Source organism: Mesitornis unicolor, unplaced genomic scaffold (genome assembly GCF_000695765.1).
Source record: "Mesitornis unicolor isolate BGI_N332 unplaced genomic scaffold, ASM69576v1 scaffold3037, whole genome shotgun sequence".
In the NCBI taxonomy this organism is placed as follows: domain Eukaryota; kingdom Metazoa; phylum Chordata; class Aves; order Mesitornithiformes; family Mesitornithidae; genus Mesitornis; species Mesitornis unicolor.
The window spans coordinates 13,544-40,659 of NW_010195536.1; the positions used below are offsets into that span (position 1 = coordinate 13,544).

At 38.4% G+C, this 27,116-nt stretch overlaps 1 protein-coding gene across 1 annotated transcript in view; it reads left to right on the forward strand.

Moving 5' to 3' along the window:
• Positions 1 to 24,145, forward strand: part of SETX (senataxin) — a 26,271-nt gene extending 2,126 nt beyond the window's left edge. The window contains 23 exon segments of the mRNA XM_010188141.1: positions 203 to 422; positions 785 to 904; positions 2,560 to 2,731; positions 4,288 to 4,378; positions 5,260 to 5,704; positions 5,707 to 9,704; positions 10,569 to 10,668; positions 11,204 to 11,380; positions 12,051 to 12,277; positions 12,834 to 13,001; positions 13,555 to 13,711; positions 14,569 to 14,670; positions 15,011 to 15,123; positions 15,757 to 15,828; positions 16,620 to 16,769; positions 17,284 to 17,391; positions 18,257 to 18,444; positions 18,818 to 18,910; positions 19,552 to 19,716; positions 20,148 to 20,246; positions 22,187 to 22,274; positions 23,282 to 23,530; positions 23,621 to 24,145. Coding sequence (XP_010186443.1) covers positions 203 to 422; positions 785 to 904; positions 2,560 to 2,731; positions 4,288 to 4,378; positions 5,260 to 5,704; positions 5,707 to 9,704; positions 10,569 to 10,668; positions 11,204 to 11,380; positions 12,051 to 12,277; positions 12,834 to 13,001; positions 13,555 to 13,711; positions 14,569 to 14,670; positions 15,011 to 15,123; positions 15,757 to 15,828; positions 16,620 to 16,769; positions 17,284 to 17,391; positions 18,257 to 18,444; positions 18,818 to 18,910; positions 19,552 to 19,716; positions 20,148 to 20,246; positions 22,187 to 22,274; positions 23,282 to 23,530; positions 23,621 to 24,145 — 7,827 coding nt within the window.
• Positions 24,146 to 27,116: the final 2,971 nt, after the last annotated feature.

The window sequence follows — 27,116 nt, forward strand, 5'->3', positions numbered from 1 at the left end:
AATATAGTTACTGTTGCTGAAGAGAAACGGAGAAAACTCTTCTTTTGCAGTAACTTCTAGAATCACTTTACTGTTTGCATTTAGTTTGGGTTCCAACCAGAACTATTCTATGATCTGTGGTAGCAATGATTCCTAACCTTACAGCATTGTGTTTTTATTTGTTCTTTTTATTAATATGTAACTTTCTTGTTTCAATGCTTAGATTCGTCGGTGGGCCATCCTAACAGCAAGAAATTTAGGGAAGGTTGACAGGGATGATTACTATGATTTACAGGAAGTGCTGACTTGCTTGTTCAAAGTTATTGAGTTGGGGCTTTTTGAGAGTCCAGATATTTACAGCTCTTCAATGATTGAAAAGGGTAAACTTATCCTTCTACCATCTCATTTATATGATACTACCAATTACAAGAACTATTGGCTAGGTGAGTATTTATGATCAGAAATGTACTTGTATGTGTAGTCTCTTTCATCTTGAAAGCACTTTTTTCAAGTAAGAGCTCTACTGTTTCATTGGACTAGATGATCTTTTGAGGTCCCTTCCAGTCCCTAACGTTCTGTGATTCTGTGATTCTGTGATAAGTGCTCTTTATTTTGGGGCACGTCAAATGGGAAAATTGAATGTTGCACAACTGCAGTAGTATTTTTAATTAGTTTCATGTTGCCGCTGATCTCTTTGGCCAAGTGTTACACTGGTAATGGCATTTGGAAAATGATTTGGTGAAAATTAGAAGAAGTTTTTGCAAATATATGATCCGATTGTTTTTTGTTTGTTTTTAATTTGTAGGGATTTGTATGTTGCTAACAGTGCTGGAAGAACAAGCTATGGACTCCTTGCTACTGGGCCCAGACAAACAAAATGATTTCATGCAGTCTATACTTCACACCATGGAGAAAGAAGCAACTGGTAACTAATATTGATACTGAGATTAAGGCAGTTCTTAGCCTGTTTCTCATCTTTATCAGTCTTCCTTGTGTAATTCAGTAAATTCTTAGTAGTGTAATGCTTAGGTGATTTTAACTGAGGCTTATTTTATCTTCTGGAAGATGGCCAATTTTGCACAATATTTAGGAAATGCTGAAAAATGACTTTCAAACAAACTAAACTGGTTGCGGTGTTGACAGGGTCGCAATCATGACGAGAAAAACTTATCTATGCAGTTGCAGATAAGCAGGCACTTCTTTTTTTGCAGTGCTGGGGAACACAGGGTAGCTCCTCGAAAATGTGCTCTGCCGCTCATACATTTTCACAGCCTATTTATACATTTTTAACAAAGCAAAATCATATGAGCATCCATAAGATGATCAGTGTTTGTTTGATTGATTGGTTACCCCTATAATTTATCAAAGTTTCAGTCCATTCCCCCAAACGTTTTGGTCCATTCTCATGGAAGTATTCCTATGAAAGTTCTGGTCCATTCTCATGGTGATCTGATCACAGCCATTGTCTGATTCTTCTCATGCATGGTACTTGCTTTCTCCAGTGTTTGTACAAACGTGTCTTGTAATTTTTCTTAGCTATGTTTCTCAAACAAACATATCCTTCAATGTTTCTTAGCAGGGTTTCTCAAAGCAAACATATCCTGCTATGTTTCTTAGCAGAGTTTCTCAAACAAACATATCCTGCTATGTTTCTTAGCTCTGTATTCTAAACAAATACCTATTCTAACTACATAATCATTAGTCCACCTTAATTACCTTGATTGGTTAAAATGCTTTTTCAGCTCTACCACTGAAACAAATTCCCACCTCAGTCAGCCATAATTTTCTTGTAACTGTAACAGCAGGATGGCAGTGCTTCACATAAGGCTGGCTTAGAGGTTTTGAGAGAACAAATCTGTAATTTCTATCATACTGTTTTCATTTAATGCACAGGTCATATGGGAATGTGTATTTCACTGTGGTAGGAAGTTTGAATTTTGAGTCCTAAAATAAACACCTTCTTGTAAATTGCTGCAACTTTCTTAAAAATCTCGACTCTGTCCATCTGTTCCCCTTTGCAGCTGGGAATTTAGACTAGGAGTCCTTGGAACATTCTTGTAGGCCACATAGGGCATAGCCTGGGAATGGCACATGAGCTCAAGACCAGGGCTGCCTCTTAAATTACTAGATCTTTATAAGCTTAGTATGTTTATTTGAGGATATGATATTATCTTACATGAAGAAGAAAGAACAGTTGAAGGAAAACCAATTGCTTCTAGCTTAAATTTGAGATATAAATTGTCACAGCTTTGCATGTTGTACCCACTTCTTAATATAGCACTGCAAAAATCAATGTGGGAGAATCAGTTTCATAGAGTTGGGAACTGTTAGCAATAGTTATCCAGGTTCCTGTCGATGTAAGACTGTGTAAGGAGCAGTGTCTGTACAGATAAACCTGGAAAATGGATTTAAAAGTCAACTTCATTTAAAAAGTATAGTTGCAACTTGCTAGAATATGTATCTTTATATTAGTACTTAAGAAAAATCAGTGAAAACCAGCTACTTTCAGCTTCATCTTAGTTTAAAAACGTCCAAGAGTCTTGCGTTTCAACTCTCCCCAATGTTACTGTTATTTTTCAGATGATTCTACTGACCCCTTCTGGCCAGCACTGCATTGTTTCATGGTTATTTTGGATCAGCTCGGATCTAAAGTATGGGGTCAGCTTATTGATCCTGTCCAAGCCTTTCAAACCATTATCAACAGTGTGAGCTACAACAATGAAATAAAAAATATACGCAGTAGCTTTAAGAGGTCAGTTTTATTAGGAGTCTAGTACAGTTTAATGATTTTAATGCCAGATAGTGGTAGTATCTTGATCTTGGTTTCCTCGTTAGTTCTGCCTTAATTTGTGTTGGGGGAGGGAGATGGCAAGTTAAAAAAAACAGATGTTGCCAACTTCAAGCAATGAAATTATGAAGTGGGTCCCCTAAAACGGTGAGGCTCTTTTAAAAAAGTATATGCTCACTTCTTTTCGAGTACTATGATGTCTGTTACACTTTTCAGGACTTTTTTTCCTGAGTCAGGAAGGCTGCTAACTGTTTAGTGCTTACTTAGTGCTATAAGCAACTTGCACTTACATTAAGTGAGGACGATTGCCGTATCTGAGACTCTCGGTAAAATTATGGGAATTAAAGAATTTTCAGTGGATAAAATAGTCTTAGATTTTATTGTAGTTCCAGACAACAACTGATTTTAGTTTACTTTCAGCTCCTGTTAAGTCTTAAATACTACTTAAGATTAGATTTTCTCAGTGGTACTGTATTGTCTTTAAAATTTTATTCCTTTTCTGAAGGTACTCCTTTCAGAGAAGGTAGTAAACTGAGAAACGTGGAACTGGCCTTTAATTGCTTGGGTAACATAGTGAGCTGCTGGAAGGAAATGCTTTAAAGCACATAGCAGACATCAGATACCCTTTTTGAAAGGTTTTGTTTTTGTATACTTATATCCTGAGATAAAATGGAGTTTTTGAATCACTTCTGAGTCACAATATTGTCAGTTTTGAACAGAAAGTTAATTAGGTAAAGTGCTTGTTCAGTGCAGAAGTGGTTGGTTAGTACACTGCAAGGACACTTAGAAACAGCTTCTATGGGAACAGAGTTTTGTTACCTAGACTTGAACTCCATCTTTCGGCATGCTATCCCTTTTAAGGATTTTTATGAGAATCCAGATCCCAAGACTTTAGGAACAATTTTGAACACATTTTTGAAAATGGAAGCTGTGTCTAATTTTAAAAAGTAGGTGGAAAATAGTACCTGGATAACCATACCAGTTGTTTAGTATTTTTCCGTGATAATTTTTAATCAACTTTGAGTAGCAATGTTCTAAATGTTCGTTATTTTTATACACACAATGTCTAGAATGTTATAGATAGCTGCAGATACCTATATATGGAATTTATAGATAGCCAAGAAGGGCGTGTTAAAGGAGATTTTCTTCAGTTAAGCAGTTTGTGAGGTGGTCAAATAGAGTTGCATACAAAGTTTATGAGTATGTAGCCATGATTGAGCTGTATTTATGCATAGAAAATTTAAAGAAAATTTAATTCTTCTGGGTGTTTGTTCTAAGTAGTCAAATCTATGACTTAAGAGAAAGCTCTTTTTCCTGAGGCAGTTGCTTTCCTCACCTCTTATGAGCAGAATAGAAGAAGCTCTACATTTTAAATATCTTTTCATAGGTGTGTCTTATCACTGAGTTCTAATAGGCACGTGGTCAGTATCTGAAAAGTGAAATCTATGTCTTGGCCAGTTGGCTTTCTTACAGTTTTAGTTAGTTGTGTGGAGTCTGTAATGATTTTCATTTCTTTTTAGGACAAAATCTGAACCGGAGTCAGACTACAACGATGACATGATTACTTGCAGTCAGATTGTGTATAATTATAACACAGAAAAGCCACAAAAGGTATTAAAAATATCTTATTTCTCTATTCTTCAAACTGATCACTGAATGACACTGTTGATTTAAACCATCTATAAAATAGAGGGGAGAAATACTCTGTTACTACTAGTAATGTAAAAAAAAATAGTGTATGTCACTATTGTGTGCCTTAAATAGCAGCCAGTCTGGTCACTTCTTGTTTACCTGGTACTTTCAGGCTGTAAGAGGAAAGAAGAATGTGTTTGTGAGTTAGGTAGAGATGGTATTAATGCCCAAGAGTTCATATCAAGATTGAAACAAGCGTTGGTACCTTGATGAAAACTCCGCATTCAATTTAAAAGAAAAGTTGCTGATGGAGTTTTTGTATTTTACTTTTTGTTTCTCAGTATTCTAAACTTATATATTGAGTATGGAGTAATGAGGTATGCATCGATGTACTTTCAAATCTTAGACTGTGCTCCAAAATGGCATCATTTTTTTTCTTGTTATAAAGCAGAAGAAACACTTGTGAGTGTGTTCTCTTGATGTTGGTGTGTTGTATTTATGAAATGACTTTTAAAGGTTTTAAATGTATATTTGATTATCTGAGGTTAAATTATGTCAGCACAGCAACATATTTGGAGGGTTTGACAATAATTTATAAAGGAAGCACTACTTTACACTTATAGGTTACATTTTAGGAAGTTAGTTTCTTATATGTGTGTTAGTTTGGTCTTTATTTTTTGCATTTTTTAAATTTAGATTTTGACTTAGGATATAAGATATTGATTAGGATATAAGAGATACTATCATTTAATCAACAGATATTTGAGAGAAAGTAACCTTTATGGCTAGGGGAAAAAAAGCCACCTGACAGATTGAACTGTGCAGACTTGCTTAATGAGGATGGTGAATTTGTTTTTCAGGATACCGGATGGAAGACTGCCATTTGTCCAGACTACTGCCCCAACATGTATGAAGATATGCAAACACTGGCTAATGTGCTTCAGTCTCATATTGGCAGAGATACACGTGTCCATGACAGCACGTTTCTGTGGTTCATCCCTTTTGTTCAGTCACTTATGGATCTCAAGGACTTGGGTGTCGCGTATATAGTGGAGGTCATTCACTACCTCTGCTCGGAAATCAAAGATATTCTTAGTGAAACAATTCAGCAGTGTGACAAAATCTCAGAATTTTTTCTTCTCATCTTGGTGTCTATTATTGAACTACACAGAAATAAGAAGTGTCTGCATTTGCTATGGATTAGTTCCCAAGAATGGGTGGAAGCAGTGGTGAGATGTGCTAAGCTTCCAGCTATAGCATTTACACAGTGCACTGAAAAAGCACCTGGACACTGTGCGAGAGGTTCAAACAAGCTTCTAACTCTGTGCAGCACTCCTGTGTGCAGTTGATACGCAGCCTTCTTAGAGAAGGCTATCAAATTGGACAGCATGCTCTTTGCAAGCAATACCTAGATAAAATCAATTTACTTCTGCGAGGAAATCTATCTTTAGGTTGGCAGCTGAACATTCAGGAAACCCAGGAATTACAAACATGTTTAAAGCAAGTTATAAGAAGTATAAAGTACAGAGCAGTGAATACCTCTGTGCCTGTAGGAAACAATACAAACTCTACAACTTTGCCTACCATTTCTATAAAGCAGGAGAAGAGTCCATGTGGAGGTGAATGCAAGATGAGTGTACATGGCAGAGATGACTTTAGTTCACCGTTTGCTCTCATGTCGAAGGGAGGTGGAGATGAAGATTGTGAAGAGAAACCTTTCTCTAGAAGGAAGAGTGCCTGGGAAGAGGAATGCGGAGATGCATCTAAAAGCTCAAGATTTTGGACATCCGCTGAGAACCTTGTGATGAATATTAAAAAGGAATTAGATGACTTGACAACTCCGGAATATGTCTGCCCACAGAACTCTCTGGCAACAAAAGTATGTGGAAAAGCTCAGGAAAATAGGATCAGTGATCCTGTGGCAGGGAAGTGTGATATGGGTAATCAGTGCTTTAATCCAAATGCCCGACATTCAGATTTCAGAAGAGGCGGAGAGTTGGAAAACAAATGTGAAGCAGGACCCATAGCACCAATGTGTCTGGGTGCTCAAACTCGTATTGGTTCTCCAGAACACGTTTACAGCTCGGATGTAAAGGAAAGCTGTATGTCTCCCAGTTCCCCTTCAAAGTGTAAAGTAGATCTGCATAAAGTTACCAATTTGAAAAACAAGTTACGGAAAATGGAATGGCCCGCAAAACTATTGCAGCCAGTCAAGCCACGTGGCTTGAAAAGCTGCAGCAAAACAGCGAGAGCTTCAAAAATAGCGGCAGAGCAACCAAAGCTCTGCACTGGCTATCTGTGTACAAGCAAAGATTGTCTTAAACATCAGAGAGTGAATACTGTGTGTGAAAATGAAAAATCTGTTGATACTCGATCTCCAAGGAGTTGTGAAAGTACACAGGAGAAAAGTGTCAACAGTGCTTTTCAGTCCAGACTGGACCTTGCTAAACGGGTATTGCCACTAGATTGCTCTAGCTTCTCTAAAAACGAACCTGGTGTGCAGGAAAATGACGATGGCAGTATTTTGCATTTAGGGTTTAGTGACAACTCACTGAAAAAAGTATCCTCTGAAGAAAAATCAAGGTCGTTGTTGGAGTCTGTTTTTGAGAAAGACAACGACATGCAAACTTCGGATGGGGAACAGCCTAATTTAAATGACTTGGTTAAATATGATTGTAAAGGTCAAATTTCAAAGACATTTTGTACGGATAAAACTTCAGCAAATGGTCATGTTCCATCTAGCTCAGAAAACAAGAAGGATATATCCAGTGCAGCTTCTCGGATCAGGCCACTGTCAGTGAAGTGTGAATCAAGTGACAGGCTGTACAAATTTTCAGAATATTTCAAGAGAGAAGAAGTTTCAGTGGTGAAGAAAGAGGAAGATTTTGCAAAGATGACTTCTGAAGACAGTACTTTAACAGACTCTCAGGTCGATAGAGAGCTCAGTAAGTTATCTTTAGCTGCATATGCTAAAAGCGTCAATTTTCCCTTTGATTCAAGCCAAGAAGGCTCAGTACATCATAATTTGTGCGATATTAAAAGGAAAGTGAAAGGTGCTGTAAGATCTTCCAGTGATGGCCAGAGTACCACGTCTCTCTGTGATTCAGATTGCCGTGCTGATAAAGTCATCATAATTTCAGACTCTTCTGATGAAGAACAAGGTGTGGCTGGCAAGGAGGAAACAAAAAGCAATGAAAATGTGTGTCCTGAAGGGCAGTCTTCAACTTCCAGCAGCATTTCTGATAGCGGTATCAAAATGGAATCAAAGACACCAAGTTCTCCTTTGTCACTGGAAGACTGTGAGTCTCAGTACTTTGAATTTGAAACAGAAGTTGATGTCTTTTCAGTCTGGCAAGATACTCAAGCGTACAGTATGGAAGCAACTCAAGAGTATAAACAAGATCATGTTTCAACAGCAGTTGGCAGTAGTAATTCAGATGACTTACTGGACGATCACACAAATGAATGGGGTTATGATGTGGATTGCATAAATTATGATACCATGGAAGAAGCGGCAAACTTGACAGAAAAGCAGACAGATAATATTTCTAATCAGAAAGAAGCTGATAATACAAAAGAAGTAACTAATTCAACATTGCAAGAATTTGTTAGTAAGGGAAATACAAAAGATCAACTGGAAAATTTTGCAGACAAAGGTACTGTTGCTGAAGACTCCACCCTGGTCTCAAAATTGACCCAACCTAGAGCATCTACATCTAACATCTCATTAGCTTCAAAGTTGGCCCTTAAGAAAAATAGTGTGAGTCCACAAAAGAGTACAGCAAAATCTAAGGTAGCAAGAACTATTCAAAGAAGTCCTAAAAAACCTCTTGTTGTTAAAACAGCACAAAATAAAAAAGTACTTCAAAGTACATCCAAAAATTCTCTGGCTGGCAGGTCATTGCCTGCTGTGGTTCCTCCGAGGAAAGTTCGTCCATGTCCTGCACCAGCATCAACTGTAGAAAAACTTGGTCTGAAGAAGGCGCCCCGCAAAGCAGCTGAATTATCCCAGCGCTCTTTAGATAGCGTAGCTCAACTGCGCAGCTATGGTAAAGCCGCGGGGAGAGTTGGAGTTGCACAGAAACAGAAGAGTAAACTAATTGCTCCTCAGAGTTTGTCAGTAAAACATAATAAAAAATTTCTAGCCTGCCAAGACCTTCAGTATTTAAGGCAGACAAGGCCCAAAAAGAGCGTCAGAGTGACAAATCTTGCAGGAAGTTCTGCAAATAGAAATAAAAAAGTTAGCGAAGTGGATGCAAAATCTAGGAAACAAAAGCTGGAAAGTTTTGAACTGGCAGCTGTTGAAGGATTTGTTGAAAACCAGAGAGGGAAAAAAAGGGAGGAGATGGTTTGTCTATCTATGGATTTAAGTTTCTCTTCCACTGCCCTTGTTGGAGGTGATAAAGGTGAACCTTCAGGAAAGGGTTGCATTGTCCAACCTGAATGTGAGAAGACAACTCCAAAAGAAAATGGGTGTAAACCAAATGAAAACAGTGAAGATGAGGATGGTGATGATCTGTTTTTAACTCAGTTAGACCCTGTGGATATGGAATTATGTTCTCAGGAAGAAAGCGTTCAAGATACTACAATAGCCAGTAAGAAAACAGAGGAAATGGATACTGCTGAAAGCCTTCAGCAGAATGAATCCTCAACTACTGTGAAGTGTAAGTACAAAGACTGCGTGGAAGAAGTGGAAAAACCAGGAGAGTACTGTAGTAAGCATTCAGCCACCAGCTCAGAAGCAGATCACTTGTTTGCCAAACCTCTCCCTCCACCTTCTAAAGCAAGAAGGCCTTCCACTACCAAAATTTTCAGCTCTGCAAGCTCTTCACGGAATGCAGCCTTCAGCAAGGATCTTGAAAATGTTAAAAAGCTGCTGCCAGCTTCAAAAAGCAAAGTGAATGCAGCGAAACCGGTGGTGGTCAGGCCACCAATTGCAGAGGCCATACCAATAGGAAATAAACCATGCAAGTTGCCAAGTTTCAATAATGCACCTCCACCCCGTATTACTAATAATGTTCTCCAGCCACAAAATAGGCAGAACAACAATGCTTCAAATATTTGCAGAAGGCCTGATCAAGGAACACGTAGTTCTTGCTTGCTTGGAGCTCAGCAGCGTGATCATAGTATTTTTATTAATGAAGTCATAAAGTGGACTTACGAAATGTTTGCAAACTTCATCCAATTTGGACCTCCATGTAATCTCCTGCAGTCCATAGTAGCCTCTGTTCCTGTCCAGTTTCAGGGATACAATGACTATTTTAATACATTTTTCCCTTTGATGATGCTAAATGCCTTTGAAACAGTAAGTAGCTATCTTCCTCTTAGTTTGTTTTCATCAACCCTAGTAAACTTACTACTGAGAGATTAAAAACCGGTTTATGTCCTCTGTTTATGTTCTCAAAAAGTTCAGATTGAGATCTGAATAGAGGAATGACTTGGGGTGGTAATTTAGGCTGTTATGTTTAAGATCGGGGACTGTCAGTGTTACTCACCCGAGTGAAGATTTTTTTGTTTTTTGGGTGCCTGTCCACTATGACTCACAAAAGGAGGGAAGAGATGATTCCTATAGCGTACAAACCTTAAAACAGAAATCTTTGTTTAAAAACCTGAGAGCTTTCAATGACAGTGTCTGTAAAAAGATAAGAATGTAATGTTTTAGTTTATGTTGAGAACTTCTGTGAGAGGGTAGGTTAATCTGAGAAGTATTTTTTTTCCAAACGACTTTATAGTTAAATAAAGTTTAAATTTGTAAATACAGTGAGACAGTACTCCTTCAATTAAAGTCTGTATGGTTTGAAGTCCAGTCATTGCATCACTTCTGCAGAAATAAGGTAGATAAAGAAGTCAATACCGGGGATAATACTGATATTTTAAGGTGAAAATGCAGTCAGAGGAACTCACATTTGTTCTGAATAGCTTTGTAAGAAAGTACGTTACATGGGGGGTGTGTGGGGAGAAAGTGCTCGTTTGTCCTCTGTGTGGGTTTTTATATGTGCATGCATATTTTAAAAGAAGATATGGGTAAGACTTTTCAATGTCTTCTACTTGACAGTCATAGTTTTATTTCTGATTAGTATGTTTGCCCTTTTGAGTCACGAGCAGCTATTTTTTGATGCACTAAACCCTTTGAAGTATTTTTATTTAACTTTTACTTTCCAACATGTAGCTGGCACAAGACTGGATAGAAAACCAGAGAGTAAGAGAGAAGAGTTACTACTTCTACTTACAGAGCTTCTCTGCCGAATTGAATACAGCAGTTTTTACAGGTAAGAGCTTCCTTTTTTTAATAAAACCCTCCCTCTTCTAATTTTCAAGTAGACAATGCTTTATAATAAGCTAGCACTTATGGGTAGATTTTTGGGTTTTTTTAATTTGCTTTAAATACAGAAAGTATCTTGAATTTTCTGTTTTACAGAACACATGTTACAGAAACATGTTTTGCAGGGAATTTGTGCCTTAAGCGTTCAGTACAAAAAGTTATTTGGTTGCTGTTGGAATACTTTCCATCTCACTCATTTGGGATTTTGTTTTGGCTTCTTTTGGTAAATAAAATAGTCCTTGACTTGCTCTGTTTTTATGCAGTACTATGTTCAGTCTTAAGAATGCAGGATGGAGTTAAAACTCTTCATAGTCTTTTGCTATAGGTTTTAATAGCTTTAAAAGTTAATAGCTGGGTATTACTGAAGTGTGTGCAGTATGTCAATTCTGTAGTCTTCCATAATATGTACTTCATCAGAAGTCAGAAAGTAATTGTAACAATTTTCATTTTAATGTTCTAATTTTAAAATGTATTTTGGGTAGCTCATTTTCAAGAAAGTGATCTGGCAAAGCAGCTTCATCCAAAGGAGGATGACTTAATCTTTCTGGTGGTCCAAAAGAAAAAAGACACCTTTAGGGAAGGAAGCGAGATGGAAAACCATATAGTGCAGCACGTTGGTCTAGTGACACGATTTTCTCATGCGTCTGGCCGTTCAACTAGTGAGTAAATGGGGTTGAAATAAAAGTGGGTTTCTTCTTGATACCACAGAATGCTTCTTTCTATCTGGCTGTTGATAGCTGTAATATACCACTTACCTCAGAGGAGATGGGATTATTTTTCCACTGTATCATGTCTATTCCATGCTAGAAACTTCATAAAAAGGCAGAAACTGTAGCTGAAGACCTGCTTTCCCTGCATTTTTCTAGGACTTCCTTCAATACAAATGTTAATACTTAGTGTAAGAACAGAAATTAATTATAAGTAAGTGGTCTGCATATGTTTTTAGGAGTGCATTGATGTGAGAGATGAAGTGCCATGAACTTCAGTGGCCCAACCGACTAAAATTTTCACTGTCTCCTGGAACTGAAGTTGTGAATTACCAGGATTACCAAGTATCAAGATTAATGCTGCCTAATTAAAACAATGATCTGAGTTGGTTTACAGAGCACTGGGTAGGGGGTTTTTGTGTGTTCTGGGGGTTTCGTTTTGTTTTGGTGAGGGTGGGGGTTTTGCAAGAATTAGTTCTTGACTTCCTAATAAGAGGCAGCACCTGATTTAGTGAATTATTTGAGTGATCTGTTTGAATGTCTTTCAGTTAACAGTTTGGATACATGTTGAATTAACAACTTGTGGTGGTGGTGATTGTTTTTCTCTCCTCCCTTTTAATAGGACAAAAGGACCAGCATACGGTCTGTCATCTTTCTGTGCAAACTCGAGGCGATTTGTCATTCTTCATAAATAAGCAAGTGAAGTGTGTGGTGGTTGGCTCCCTGGTGACCACACGCCGAGCATTCAAAGGTCTACTACTACTGAGCAGGAGTCCCCTGGCTAAACCCATTATAAATCCAACTTACAGTGACTTCTGTCCAAGAGATTTGCCTGTGGTTTCAAGTGCTGTAAGTCCTGCACTAGAAGTGATAGTTAAGGATAACAGAGTGGGCATTTGGATCTCATGAGTTTTGTGAAACTGGTTTTGCATGCTGTTTTTTTTTTTTTTTTAGATGACCAAGTGCAAACAGACAAGTTTCAAAAGCACTGAAGCACTGTGCTTTTCAGAATTAGTTGTGTGGGTGGATAGAAAGGAGTCTGAGTTTGCTCAGGTGTTTCTGCTGTATTGACTTAGATACTAGTAGAGCACTTTAAGCAGCTTTCAGTTTCTTTTCCTTACTGCAAAGGTGTCTGTTCAGAAAGTAAGACATAGAATGGAAATTGTAATGTAAAATGAAGGTATGTGGAGTAAACAAAACCTTCATTACAGCTTTCAAGTCAGGATTGGGTGTGCATCTAGAGCAAACCTGGAATTAAAAGCTTCCATGCCCTTCAAATTTTTAAGTCATAGCAAGAGGGGTGGGGGACATTCTCTGAAAATACCTAAAATGAACATGAAAGGCTTGATCAACGTTAAATTAAGTAATTATGTAAATTTTAATTATTTTTTCCCTGTCCCCTCAGGCACTGGATATGAAAGAATACAATGAAGATCAAAAGAGAGCCATTGAGACAGCTTATGCCATGGTAAAGCAACATCCAGGGCTTCCCAAGATCTGCCTCATCCATGGACCACCTGGAACAGGGAAATCAAAAACTATTGTGGGATTTCTGTCTCGTGTTTTGAGAGAAGTAAGTGAACAGGATGTGATAGTTGTGTGCTGCTGTTTGGTTTCCCATTGGAAGTCAGTGGTGTCTTAAACTAAATGGAAGTGTACTATCGGTAATTACTTGGAGTGTAATTCATTAAGCTACCTTAATTAAATCTGTCCTATATAGGGTGTAAAGGTGGAAATAATACCTTTTGGGCATCTTGGAAAATACTTTATTTTGGAGAACTTAAAAAGTAAAATCAAGAAAACATGCACAATCAGTAGTATAAACACTTTTTACATAAAAACCTTAGTATTTTGATGTATTAAAGAATGTTATTTGGCCTGTCCCATTCAGTGGTTTCATATTAGCATCCAGTAGATTCATCAATTACAACATTGTTGAAGGGAAATGATGCAAATAATATTAATACATTTGACTTGTTAGTCAATGTAAGGCAGACCTTAAGAGATATTCAGGTGCAGTAGTCCTCACACTCTGCATGCTGATTAAGATGAGTGTACAGTTTGGCTTTTAAATCACAAATGAAGACAATCTAAAGAGCTTGTTTTGGTTTACTGTTAATCTGCAGAACCCTAGGAATGAGAAAGCAACTCAAAATACAAATTCCAAGATCAAGCCAAACCGTTTTCTAGTTTGTGCACCATCAAATGCTGCTGTTGATGAACTCATGAAAAAGATCATCGTTGCATTTAAGGGAAAATGCCAAAACAGACAGGAGCCTTTGGGTATGGTTTATTCTAAAATTTTGTTTATATGTTAAATAGACAAAACCTTGAAGGAGAAACCAGAACAGTTGATTACATATAATACTTATATGCCACTCTAAGCTGCTTTTTTCTCTTGTAGAACATGATTGGTACATTCTCATACTGTTACTAATTTTAATGTGCTTTTCCAAAAGCTGTATTATGTTTTTTTTTAATAGATTGCACTTTGTCTTTATACAGACATTGACCCTTTCCTCATAATGTTTGTTTCAGTTCACCAGTTGTTAAGTACTCCTTACTTGGATTTGAACACAAGACTGTTACCTTGATTTTGAATAAAATTGAGCTTCAGTGACCATGCTAAACAGACTGATGAAAGTTGTGATGTGTCAGAGCCTGTCACTTTTTTCTCCTCCTAGTTTGTGACTAATACAGAGTAGATGAATTCTGAACAATTTTTCTGGGGGAGGGGGGGAATTTCTGCATTATAACCAAATGTTGATTCAGTATTGACTTGCCAGCTGTGTTACAGATGGTACGCAGTAATTTTCTAGCTTAGGAGTTTTGTAAGTTTAAGATAAGGACGCCAGAGAATAAGAGGTGGTTCTGTTAATTCAGAATAACATTCTGAAGCCACCACTAAAACATAGGCACTGTATATATATTTTTTTTAAGAGTTTGGAATTACTGATTTTTATTTTTTTTTTTGTAGCTGTGTTTAGATAAGTACAAGTAAATTGTTGCAAACTCCTGAAAAGCAGAAAAGGAAAAGCCTTGTTTGATATCCACAACATTTAATTTATTTTCTGTCATACCACAGTGCATAGATGATTGGAGCAACCTTAAAGTATTTTGACTCTGATTTTTTTAAACAGGAAATTGTGGCGATATCAAATTAGTGCGACTTGGTGCTGAAAAAACAATCAACAGTGAAGTCCGGGGATTTAGCCTGGATAAGCAAGTTGAACACAGAATGAGTAAGTAACATGCAAATCAGACTTTTCTTCAGTCTTCTTTAAGAGTTTTATGATATTTTACACTTGGGACTATGTGTCCTTTAAGAAGGAAGATGTGGTAAAAGATTTTTGTGCAACAGTGCTTCATAAGCATTGTTTTTCTCCATCTTGGTGAGAGAGTGTCAGCTTACGTAAGGCCTGAAATCTAGGCAAAACCAAAGAAATAAGCAAGATGACTTATTGTTTGGCTTTTTAAAAGAAATTTTAATAAATGCTTAAAAATAATTGCTTTAACGTGCAATGTAGTTATTGTAACATTTTTTTCTGTTCCTCCTGTATGTTTTCCTTTGTTTCATTATAGAACGAAAGCCAGCTGACTCTGACCAGGATATTCAGAAGAAAAAAGCAGCTTTAGATCAACAGCTGGACATGCTGTCTCGTCAGCGTGCTATGCACAGATGTGAGAAGAGGGAGGTAGTAAGATAATAGTATTTTTAATCCTGTTTTGTTTGCTTTTTAAAAAATTACTATTTGTAACTGAATCCAAAAAGTAAAGAACTCTTCCTTTAATCTTTTGAGCAGTTACTGTCTCTAATGGAAATGCTGGTTAGCTCTGTGGAAGGGAATGAGGAACTTTACTTATACTGGTATTTTCAACAGGTCATTCATGCCATTTCTTGCTCTAGTGTCCAAATAATCATTTGGTTCTATCACCATTGTAACCATATTTACAAAATTAAATTATTTAACTTGTGTACTTCAAAGCTTATCTGGAAGTAGTAAGATACCTTGCAATCTGAGATTTTTGCATATGTATTGTACTTGAAGTTTTCCTTTTTTTCCTCTAAAAATTTGGTATTTGTGCTCAAATGACAGATTTCTGATGGTAAACTGCTTTCCCAGTTGCACAAAAATTTAGTGTTGTATATGGAAAGTCTAAATATTTTGTAAGAAACTGATCAGCTTTTCAAGATGTTTGTTATTAAAAGACCAAACAAGTCAAAATGTTTAAGAAATTTAATTAGGGTATGGGAGGAAAAAAGATATATGAGAAACGTGTGTTAATTATTCCCGATATATGTGATTTCTCCCCCCCTCACCATCTAGAGTCAAATGTTAGATGATGAAATTGGCAGACTTTCGAAGGAGAGACAACAGCTTGCTTCTCAACTAAAGGAGGTAGGAATTTATCTTTAGTGCATCTCTTTAATAAGCCTCAGCTAATCTGTTTGTATACTTGGATCCTTTAATTGTGCTGGAGATCTGGTTTTCAGGTGGCTGGGATTATTTATAGAGTAGTAGGTAAATGGATAAAGATCATGAGCTGGGTTATGGACAGCCTGGTGTGAAAAAATTTTAAATGAAATGTGGCATATTTGGCAAAGAAGGTAATAGAAACATACGTGTCCTCATGTTCTGGGACATATAATCTTCAGCACTTTCATGCCCTTTGCAGTCCAACTGTAGTGGAGATCCTTTTAAATGTTTCTGAGTAAATCAATGGCTGGAAATTTTTTGTGTGTGGAAAGAAAAAGTTCTGAAAGTAGAAATAAACATTGATAGCAAACCTAGCGATTAAAGCTGAGTAGCACAAGCCATGGGATGAATGAATATTCATCTTTAATGAGAATATGCTGGCCCTCAGTGGTCATAGAGGCTTGGAGCTACAAATGTAATGGCAAACTAAACTTTGCTTATAGTTATTGTGTCTAAGTTGCATAGCTGTAGAGATAAAGGAATACTTCTTCCTGGTTTGACACATCAATGGCATTGATCTGTAATTTAAAGCGAGAGTAACAGTTCAGATAAGCCAACTTGTTAATTTCATTTGTAATAATGGACATAGCTTCATTGAGATGATGCATTATGCACGATCTGTTTGGCAGTTAAAATTGTCCAGGTGGTTAGAAATGGCTCTAAAGTGATTCAGGAAAGCTAAAAGAGGACATGGTGTCCTGTTGTACTTGAAGGTTCGGGGGCACTCTCAGAAAGTCCAGGCGGATATCATCTTGGAGTCCGACATCATCTGCTGCACACTGAGCACAAGTGGAGGAAGTCTGCTGGAATCTGTTTTTTGGAGGCAAGGACTTGATCCTTTCAGCTGTGTTATTGTGGATGAGGTCAGTAAAGCTGCTTAGAACGACAGCATCTTCCACCTCTAAAGGTCTGCCTTATTCTCTGCTTAAGCTACTTGTGATTATGTGGCTGCTGGTGGAATATATTGTGGATTGACTGCCCCGTCCCCACCTTTTAACAGCCAGTCCTGCCATGTAGAGCCATAAGAAGAATTAATAACTTTTAATTACTTCTTTTTTTCTTACTTAATTGGTGCTTTAATGGCAGACAGCTTTTACTTAAAAACTATGACTAAAGTGTCGTTCTTGCTGTACAGATTTCTAGATGGTTGGGTTATATTTGTATCTGTTTGGAGAGCTCTGCATATTTAATAAGAAAAGAAAAATCTGTTTGTTTGTCTCATGCTGTTTGTTTGTTTGTTGGTTTGGTTTGGTTTGTTTTAGAAGACTTAAAAAGCATTTCTGAGTTTTTCTAGCTTTGCTGAAGGAAATTTAATGTACTTCCCTCCACTCCTTTGCTTACAACTTCTACTTTTTGTCCTGTTTGCATGTACAAAAGGCAGGGCAGTCCTGTGAGGTTGAAACACTGATTCCACTGGTCCATCGCTGTAGTAAACTTGTCCTTGTTGGAGATCCCAGACAGCTCCCTCCTACTGTAAAATCAATAGTAAGTGATCAAACTATTTTTTCGGTGCTATATGGTGGATAGGAAATATGTAAAAGGAAAAAAGACACTTCAATGTCAAATCATAGATCATTATGTGTATCAGCTGGTAACTTTTGCCCTGCCAGGTTTAGTCTCTGTTGAGTGGAGACCGTATCAGTACTGCTTTCAAATATGTGACTAACGTTAATACAGATGTGTGGGTGCAGACTTTATAGACTTCCCTGATGTAGCTTGGAACTGATTTCATGCACCATTAAGAACAGCTATGGCAATACAAACTTCAATGCTACTCAGCACTTGGTTTGTGATGGACGCTGCATTGCTTGGACTGTTACTTCATCATGTGAGCTTCAGTCAGTGAGCATTCCTTGAAGAATGGAGGATGAAGACTACCTCTTAGATGGACTTCCTCACCCTATGACTGTGTTCTAAGGATGAACATATAGGAGCACTTGTATGTATCCAACAATAAGGAGAACTGTTCTAAATATCTGATAAAGAGGAAAAGCAGACTGGTTTCTCTGGAAGGGTAAATCATCTGGAGGCTGTGTGCTCATTTAATGAGATCTCACCTGGAAGATCTCGCTTTTCATTATTGTTGATGTTTTTAAAGTTTTACTATGCTGTGATTCATGAAAGAAAGTTTTCTTGCTAAAGACTACACTGTCAAAAATTCAGATTTTTGCAGGTAATCTCTACTGAAATAATATACAAATACAAAACTGAAGTGCAAGAAGTTGTAATTTTGTCAGTGATTTAGAAGTTTAAAAGAAAATACCAAATAGTTTTAAGTCCAAAAAGCAAATTCCCATCATTAATTTGGGACCTAATTCCCAAGTTTAATCTCATGTTTTCCCTCTGGCAGAAAGCTCAGGAATATGGCTATGATCAGTCCTTGATGGCACGCCTGCACAGACACCTGGTGGAGCAAGTGCAGAAGAATGTTTTACGGAGCCTGCCAGTTGTGCAGCTGACTGTGCAGTACAGGATGCACCCTGACATCTGCCTCTTCCCATCCAATTATGTTTATGGCAGGACTCTAAAGACTGACAAGTGAGTAGCGCTCTGCTCTCCTTTTTGAGCACAGGGTATTTTAAAGAAGCATTTTGATACCAGGATATGCTTTTGAGTCTAAAAATCGCTGAGGTTGTGGGGAGGGTGAGATACTTAGTGGGAGAAAACTTGCATTCCATCTCTTGCTAGTGTTGACTGTGATACGTACGTTAACTGGATCACTTAAAATTGAGCATGCTTACTGCTTAGAGTTCACTTTCAGGCCTCAGTATGTGCAGATACCAGTCAAAATTAAGGACTCTGGAAAAACATCTGAAAGTCACTTGTATTTGATAACCATGGTATAAATAAATGAAGTATCAGTTCCTAGATCTTCTGTATGGTTACCTGGTGATAAAAATGTTATTTACAGAGCAACAGAAGAGAACAGATGTTCTTCAGAGTGGCCATTCCAGCCCTACCTTATTTTTGATGTAGGAGATGGTCGTGAGGAGCGAGACAATGAGTAAGTTCTGCGTTCTACTGCACCAAACTTCAAATTTACTGAGAGTTAATTACCAGCAGAAGAGTTGTCTTTTCTCCTCTGTTGTTTCCAATATGCATTCAGTAGTCAGATCTGCATTTTCAATTTTATTTGCTATAATTTTACAAAAACCTTGTTTACTGAAAGTATGTTTGTTTATATATATAAATATATATATTCATCTGAAGCTGGTTTTGATCCTGGTTTGACTATCTGCTAGATGTTAATGAATGCCTACAGTCTCTGCTAATTCTAGTAGCAGTTTCTGAGTTGCTGGTTTATTTTTTTTGATCGGTGACTTTTTCTTTCACAGCTGCACACTGAGGTAATGCCAGAAGGTGGCAGGCACAGTCCTCTCTCTTGCCTATTCTGTAAGGAAAGCAAAGTTGTGTAGTTTTAAGGGAACTTAAGTGCAGGCTTTCACTGCTAACACTTCTCATTGTTAGCTAGCCCCTCCTCAGGGCTTGCTTGAAAAGTTCTTTGAGCCTCTATGTGAAGCAAGCTGCAAAAGTTCAAGACAGCAGCTTTGACTGGCAGTGCCCCCACAAACTGTGATGAAGCATTGAATTTTTAAAAGAGCTGTCAAATGTATTTCTGTAATGTTTCCATTCTGTCTTGTTTAGCTCTTTTAGTAATCCTCAGGAAGTGAAGCTGGTGATGGAATTAATTAGAACAATTAAAGAAAAAAGGAAGGATCTGGGCCTTCGTCGCATTGGAATAATTACCCCTTACAGCGCACAGAAAAAGAAAATCCAAGAACAACTGGACAGAGTGTTTAAGAATAACAGGTAAAGAAACCATGGGGTTTTAAATGGGACCTGGCTCTTGCATGTTAGTCCTTTGTTTATCCCCTTAGTCATGCCTTTAAAGGGGACATATGCAAGCCTTTTACTTAAGAAGCATGGCCTCTTAGTACTATTTCTTAGTTGTATACATGCTTTGATTATATTGGTGTTCTGGATTAAGCTGATTTAAAAGAAAACCTCAAATTCCAAGCTACGTGAACCTGAACAGTGTGTCAGCAGTGATGCTGACCTCAGAAAAGAAAATACAGCTTTGGGTTCATACATTGAAGCTTTTCTTACACTGAAGCAAAAATTTACCCTGGGTTATTTTGACAGCTGATGATTAAGGGTAATGTTTAGTCTCTTTGTATCAGTGCGTTGCTTAAAAATTTGACTAACGTAATTAAACAGCATGCTAATTCTTTGATCAACAGCCCTGGAGAAGTGGACACAGTGGATGCATTCCAGGGACGAGAGAAAGACTGCATCATAGTGACATGTGTCCGGGCGAACAGCACTAAAGGGTCAATTGGGTATGTTTTTCTTCAGTGATTTGCAAATCCCACTTCCAATGATACTCTATATACAGATATATAGAGCAATTATATTTTAATATGATCAGTAAGAAAGTCATTAAAGAACAAGTCACTACAGCCAGCAAATTAAGGGGTATCTTAATGCATGAATTAATGTTACTCATTTGAGATCTCTAAACAAAAGGGACATGGAAATTCTAAGTATTGTGTTCTGCGCTGCATGCTTATGACTTTGCATGGGGGCCTTAGCCTGTTGCTGTTTCGCTTTGGCAAGATTGGTCTTGGGAACTTGGCTCTTGGCATTAGTACTGCAGCAATTATTTTTCTCGTAGCTTTTGATATATACTGTAACTGTTTGAAGTTCCTGGTCTCTTAAAGTGAAATGTTTTCTGTGACTGTTACTATTCTAATAAGGCGGCATTCTGACTGTAAAAGTATTGTTACTAGTTATATGTGTCATTAGAATGTGATGTGGATGAGCTGGATATTTGAGTTGTAGATGAACGTGCTTAAGTTAGGAGATTTGCAGGAAGTCTCTATTCAAGATCACATATAAAATTATCAAATCTGGGTTTTTCCTGTCTGAAACAAAAGAAGCTAGATACTGGGTGTGCTGTTTACTCCCAGACTGCTACAGCAGTTGTCAGTTTGTTTCTGTAACTTACTGGTCATTTTAATTTAAAAAAATGTTAGTCGAAATGTGCTGCCTTACAGTTCATTGGCTTTTAAGTCAAACTGTGGGAAGTCTGTTTGCATAAACAAAAATCTTTGTTTCCACATACCAGGTTTCACTAAGCTACTTACATTTCTCTGATACTAATTTTCTAATTGCTAAATAGAGGACTTTGAATTGTGCAGATTCATGCGACTTTGGGAAGAAAAAGAATCCTGTAGTAAACAACAATGATGCGTTTTGGAGACTTTTAAAATCTGGTGAATTGAGTTTGGAAATAGAACTTTTTCCTGCAGTGCCAAAATTTTCTGGGGTGGCTCTGGGACTTTTTGCAGTCTTTACTTGTGAATTTGCTGAAGAGCAGATCTCAGTGCTGCGACTGCAGGACCGGGCATTGATATTGGACCTGTTCAAATGAAGTTGTACAAAGACCTGACCTTGTATTGCAAACTTGGTTAGTATAGAATAAGCTGAGCATTTTGGGAGCTTTTTCATTAGAGAAAAAGTAGTTGATACTAGTTTCACAGACATTTTTTGAATTTTGGTAAATAAGCCATAACGGAAATCAACCTTTAAGAATACACGATGCATTTGTTTGTTTAGGTATCAGTACCTGGGTTTGTGATCCCACAGAAACATCCTAGATGGTCTTACACTTGCACTAGGAAATTTTTCTTCTGCAAGGAATATACTTTTTGCTCTCGAAGCATGACAAAGCAAAAGTCTTCCTTCATGTGCTTCTAGTGCAGGTCACCTTTAAAATAAAATATTCATGTCCAGCATTCAGTATTTCAGTAGGAAATTTTCCCATTAATCATGCCAAATATTATTAATCTATTTCAGTTCAAGACAAAAAGAAGCTTAAAGTCTTGATAGGTGAAGTGAGGTTGATGTCCTCTGTACTTTGAGGAACATTTAAGGAAGCAGTGGTTGGCATTAAGAAGGGATTTGCTCTAAGAAAGGAAACATCAATGGCAAGAGCTGGAAAAAACTGGAATTCCCTGCAAGGCATCAGTGGTGAAAGAAAGAAAACACAATTCATGAAAGCCCTTCATGTAAGGCAGGGCTGCTACAGTGGGATCTGGGAATGGGCCATGAACTGCTGCTGCCTTTGTAACTGCTTCTGTTCTCTTCCTTTCACTGAAATTGAATATTATATAATTGAATATTACTGCTCAGTTATTGAATATTACTCGTTTTTCTCATAACACTTAAACCTTGTGGAAGATGTCATTTAGGAACTTAGTTTTGTCTTGTCACCTAGGTTTCTGGCAAGTCTTCAGCGTCTGAACGTTACAATTACTCGAGCCAGATTTAGCCTCTTCATCCTTGGAAGACTGAAAACACTCATGGTAGGTACAGTGTTAATCAAATGATCTGTGATCCACCCTTTTAGGTCACGTCAGGGTTGAGAAGGTGAAAACCATCCTCAGACTGCCCAGTCTATGAAAGGGGACCCTTTTCTAGTGCACTGTTAAGTTAATACAATCCAGGCCTCTGAAGGGTTCTCTTTGAAAGCTTCAGCTGTAACTGTCATAAAACTTGTTGTTTTGGGTTTTTTTTAAGAATCTGTTTTCCTTGCTTCAAAGGAGTAAAGTTAGAAATTACTCTCACAATATTTTTAGTAACCAAATTGTAACACAGTCCTTTACAGTTCAACTGTGGGGGTTGTGAAAAATGTTCTCTCTACTTGTAAGATACTTTGCTGCTTGATCTTTACTGTTCCTCCGGCCACTGAAGTTGTGACTGGATACTTGAGCAAGGAAAATGATTTTTTAAAACCAAGCGACCCCAGAACATCTCCTGATCTTCAGGTTTTTTTGACACTACTTTGTATAGTCATGTGGTTTCTGAGGATACTCTGCTTGTACTCTTTGAAACAGGTGTTTCTGAAACAGAACTAGATATTTGAGGGAGTATAAAGATCCACTGAGTGTGTAGGGAGTGCTCTTGAATAGACTTAATATTTCACAGTAGCTGGTTTTTATTCTTTCCCCAAGGGGGTGGGGCGTTGTTGGCTACACCATGAGAGGGCATTAAAGCCATGCTGTTCCATTCTCTGTGTGAGAACTCTTCTGGCCTTTGTAATTATAGAAATTGTCATTTTAAGTAGTAGCTCGCTGATGGCTGAAAGTACCTTCCCTGTGTTACAGCAGCCAGAGTGCCTACTGCTGTTTTGCAAGTGAAATGTAAGATTCTTCCATTCCAGAAGGAGCATAACAGTGGTTTCCATGACAGTTGTGTCAGGTACCTTGATTAAAGGGGTTGTGCATCCTCTGAAATCTCTGTCCACTTGTACTGATTTCTTTCTGATAACTGTTTTCTTTTTGGGGGGTTGTCTTTTCTTCTTATTTTAAAGGAAAATAAAGACTGGAATGAATTGATTCAGGATGCTCAGAAAAGAGGAGCCATTATCAAGACATCAGAAAACAGCTACAGGAAAGATGCTGCTAGGATTTTGAAGCTCAAGGCAACAGTACAGCCCCCAGCCAAAGCAGGGTCAAAGAAATCTCAGTTGCAGGTTTGCTCTTCCAGTAGCAAAAGCGGTGAGCTTGCTAATCCAAGGGAGGCCAGCAGTCTGCAGGAACCCACTGATGGCACTGGCCATGCAACACCCAAAGGAAGCAGAGGGCCCCAGCATCCACAGGGGGCTCAGGCTGTAGACTCCAAGAGGGGCAGTGCCTCAGCACCTGTGAAGGCTGCCCATGCAGCACCCCAAGGAAGCAGAGGGCCCCAGCAGCCACAGGGAGCTCAGGCTGCAGACTCCAGGAGAGACAGTGCCTCTGTGCCCGTGGAGGCTGCAGCGCTTCCTGCTCATCCAGAGAAACCACGGGATCCGAGGCTGGCAAGTATGGCTAGTAGAACTGAAACAAAAGGGAAGAAGCAGGCCTCAAAAGACAGTAATTGCTCAGGATCAACATCACAGCAAGGCCTTGATGCTGCACGGGATCAGATGTCCAGAACAGAAGCTTCTAAGAAGCCCCAGCAAATGATGGAACAACGCGACATGCCTTCCGTGTCGCCTTATGCAGCTCGCCGCGAGGGTGACCCGAGAGCTCCTGTACTGAAAAGCAGTTCAAAAGCCCACAGTGAAGGAGGTCGAAGTACTGGCAGTGAGTGGAACAAAGACTGTCGTGATTTAACCAGGAGATCATCAGAGGCATCACTAGAGAATGCAGAATCAAACAATGTCAAGCGAAGAAAGACCTCTCGCTGGCTTTAGTATTGCCTCATTACTGAAAATCTGTTCCCAGATTTCTGTCAAGCAAGAACTGTATTTTAAATTTAGTACACCTGGAACTCCCTTATATTGATACCACTACTATCAGTAGATCCATCTTTTTCCTATCCTGTCTCTTACTGTGAAGGAGACTTTATACCTGATGGTTGATAGCATTGAGCTTTTGAAAAGAAAAGTTGGGCAGCTGCATTGCTTGGAAGAGCAGTGCATTTTGTCCTCTAGGAAGTTAAAGTTGTAAATGTTGAATGGTGTATATTTGTACAGTCTACAAAATTATTTTAAGATTTAATTTGGCATATATATAGCTGCTTGTTTCCTTGTGCAAATGCTAATTTCTTAGTGATGTAATTTTTTACAAAGAACCAGAGGAAAAATAACACAACAGGAAAACCTCCAAAAATCAAAAAACAGCCATAATTTTTCCCCTTTGCACTAGTAATTCTAATTTATTTGATAACAAAGAGTGAATGTTGAAAATGTGGTAGCAGTAATTCTTCCTTGTGCTCCACTAGTGCCTCAGGAAAGACTGAAGACAGATGTACATTGTTTGAATGGAAAGAATTCTACTTATTTTGTATATTTTATGGCCTGTTTTTATAGGAACAGAAGAGCTTTCATTTATACAAATGTGCCTTGAGTTTTGCTCTTGCTGCTGCTTCATCAGTTGGAATAATTTTCTTGTTACAGTGGCAACACAAACTGCAGACTAAAGCCCACAAGATGTGTTTGGTCCCAGTGAAGCCATGTGCTGAACAATCAGCAGCACTGTGGAGTTTTAGGCAAAGATCTAGTTAACACTTACTGGTAATGACACTTGAGTTTCTTTGAGCTTTTGGACATCTACAGAGAGAAAAAGGGCAAGCAGTTCATTCTAGGTGTTATTACCAGATTCATTCTACTGTGTCAATGAAGAATATATAACCAGTAAAATGGGGGGGGGAAGAAATGAACTATTTTTAAGAAAGCCTTCCTCTCATCATAAGGTTTCACAATAAAAGTGGAATTATTTCTACTAAGAATGCCTTTGGGTCACTGGGAAGCATTGCTTGCTTTTTCTGGAGTACGTGTGGGTCTCAGGAAGGTGAAGAGCAACGCTTCATGTGCACTGAGTTTTGCATGGAGATCATCTGGCATGCCTCTGCCTGGGAGTGCAGCACCTGGCTGTTAATACCAGTTGGGTGTCTATCAGGTTGCTATCTCCATCTGTCTGTGTTAAAACACAGCCTGCTATAACTGACTTACGTTTAACCAATACAAGGGCAGTGGCTTTCCCAAAGCCAATGGGCTTCCAGACTTCTCTGGTCAGAATTAGCTGTGATCTTTTAGTTATGTTTCTGTCCTGACGCATTCATTGCAATGCTTGGTATTAGCTTTGGCCTTTTAACCCACTACCAGAGGTACATGCGATCCAGCTCAGTTAAATATGGGTGCCTTACCATCCAGAATGTCAGGTAGTGGTTCAAACTGGAATTGCTTGTGAAACTTCCATCCTTAATGCCTCCAAGCCCAGAACAAACGTGCTGTACTGGTACCAGTTGCATTGGAGGTGTGCTGGGAGGTTTTAGTTGCTGTCTGTGACTGTCCAGCTCATTGTGCTGCACAAAGCAGGGCGTTTTTAGATAACAGGAGAACCTTTTGAGATGCCTGTGATGTGAAATCAGGGGATGTGGAGTGTTTGGTTATTCATTATGTTGCAATCTTAATCGCTTCAGTGAACCCTGACCACCTCTTGTCAGCAATATCTACTCTTTAAAACGGCTCTGACTCTTCCTTGATGTTGTGTACCTCATGTGAGAAGGAAGGCTGCTTGAATGGGTCTGTCACAAATGGGACATTTCAGACACTCCCACGTCACGGAATCTGTGTCCTGTGTGTTATCTACCTTTATGTTAATAGGAATATTTAAAAATCCTGTCATCTTTCAAAACTCTTGGCTCTTCTTGGCAGGGCTGTGCTGACCTGCCTCCTGTTTCTACTTAGCACATTCAAAAGGCTGCTATTCTGCAAATGGCTGTAGGATCCTATAACTGTGGAAGCCATTTAGATTGTCTTTATGTAAATAAAGTGAAGCTGGCAACAGTGTAAATGAGGAAATGCTTTCCTGGCCATTAAATACAATTTTGTGAAAACAATGTTTCTGTGAAACTTTTCTTCTAGTTTTCTTTCTCCTTAATCTGCATCTCGGAGCGTGTGCAGAGAGCTATACTTACCATGTGCTGGAAGGAATTTTACTTTAACATTTCATTTTTGTTGTATTTGTACACAGCACATAGGTCATGTACTCTAGAACACAGGTATTCCTCCATAAAACAGCTTTGAGGACAGACTTTTTTGTTTATTTAGTACTAGATTTATCTGTCTTGTCAATCTTTCAGCAGTAGCTTATTGCTGCTCTATCAGTCTGTGTCATTAATGGTGTATTGTTTAATAAAAAATTGGGTTGTTGCACTCGGAACACTTCCCTCTTCACACATCACTCCGAGTAGGTTTGTAGTTGTAATTAACTTCTTTCCCCTCTCTTTTATACCCATAACGCAGAAACCCAAGCAAACTCCCCTCCAAAGCACAGTTCTCACAAATAAAATGGGCATTGGGGAACAAACAGATCAGGTACAACTTCCATAACTTCTGCTCTTTCCATTGTGTGTTATAAAATACCGAGTAGTGATGGACAGCAGTGAGTGTGGCCTTGCTTTATTCATTTAATGCCATCTCCGAGCCAGTGACAGTTGGAGGAGGTTGCTCAGTGCTTGTTCTCTTCTGATGAGCGTTGAAGTTGGAGAAAAGTCAGTTAAGAAATATTCAACACAACTTCATGTAAAACAATTTAATTGGGGTTGTGCCAAAAAGCTTTGGAAGAAGTAATCAGATTTTTATACCGAGGCTTCCATGCTTCTTCCAAGCTTGGCAGCTTAATTCTCAGTGCAAAGCCAGTTCCCTCTGTGGTGCTCCC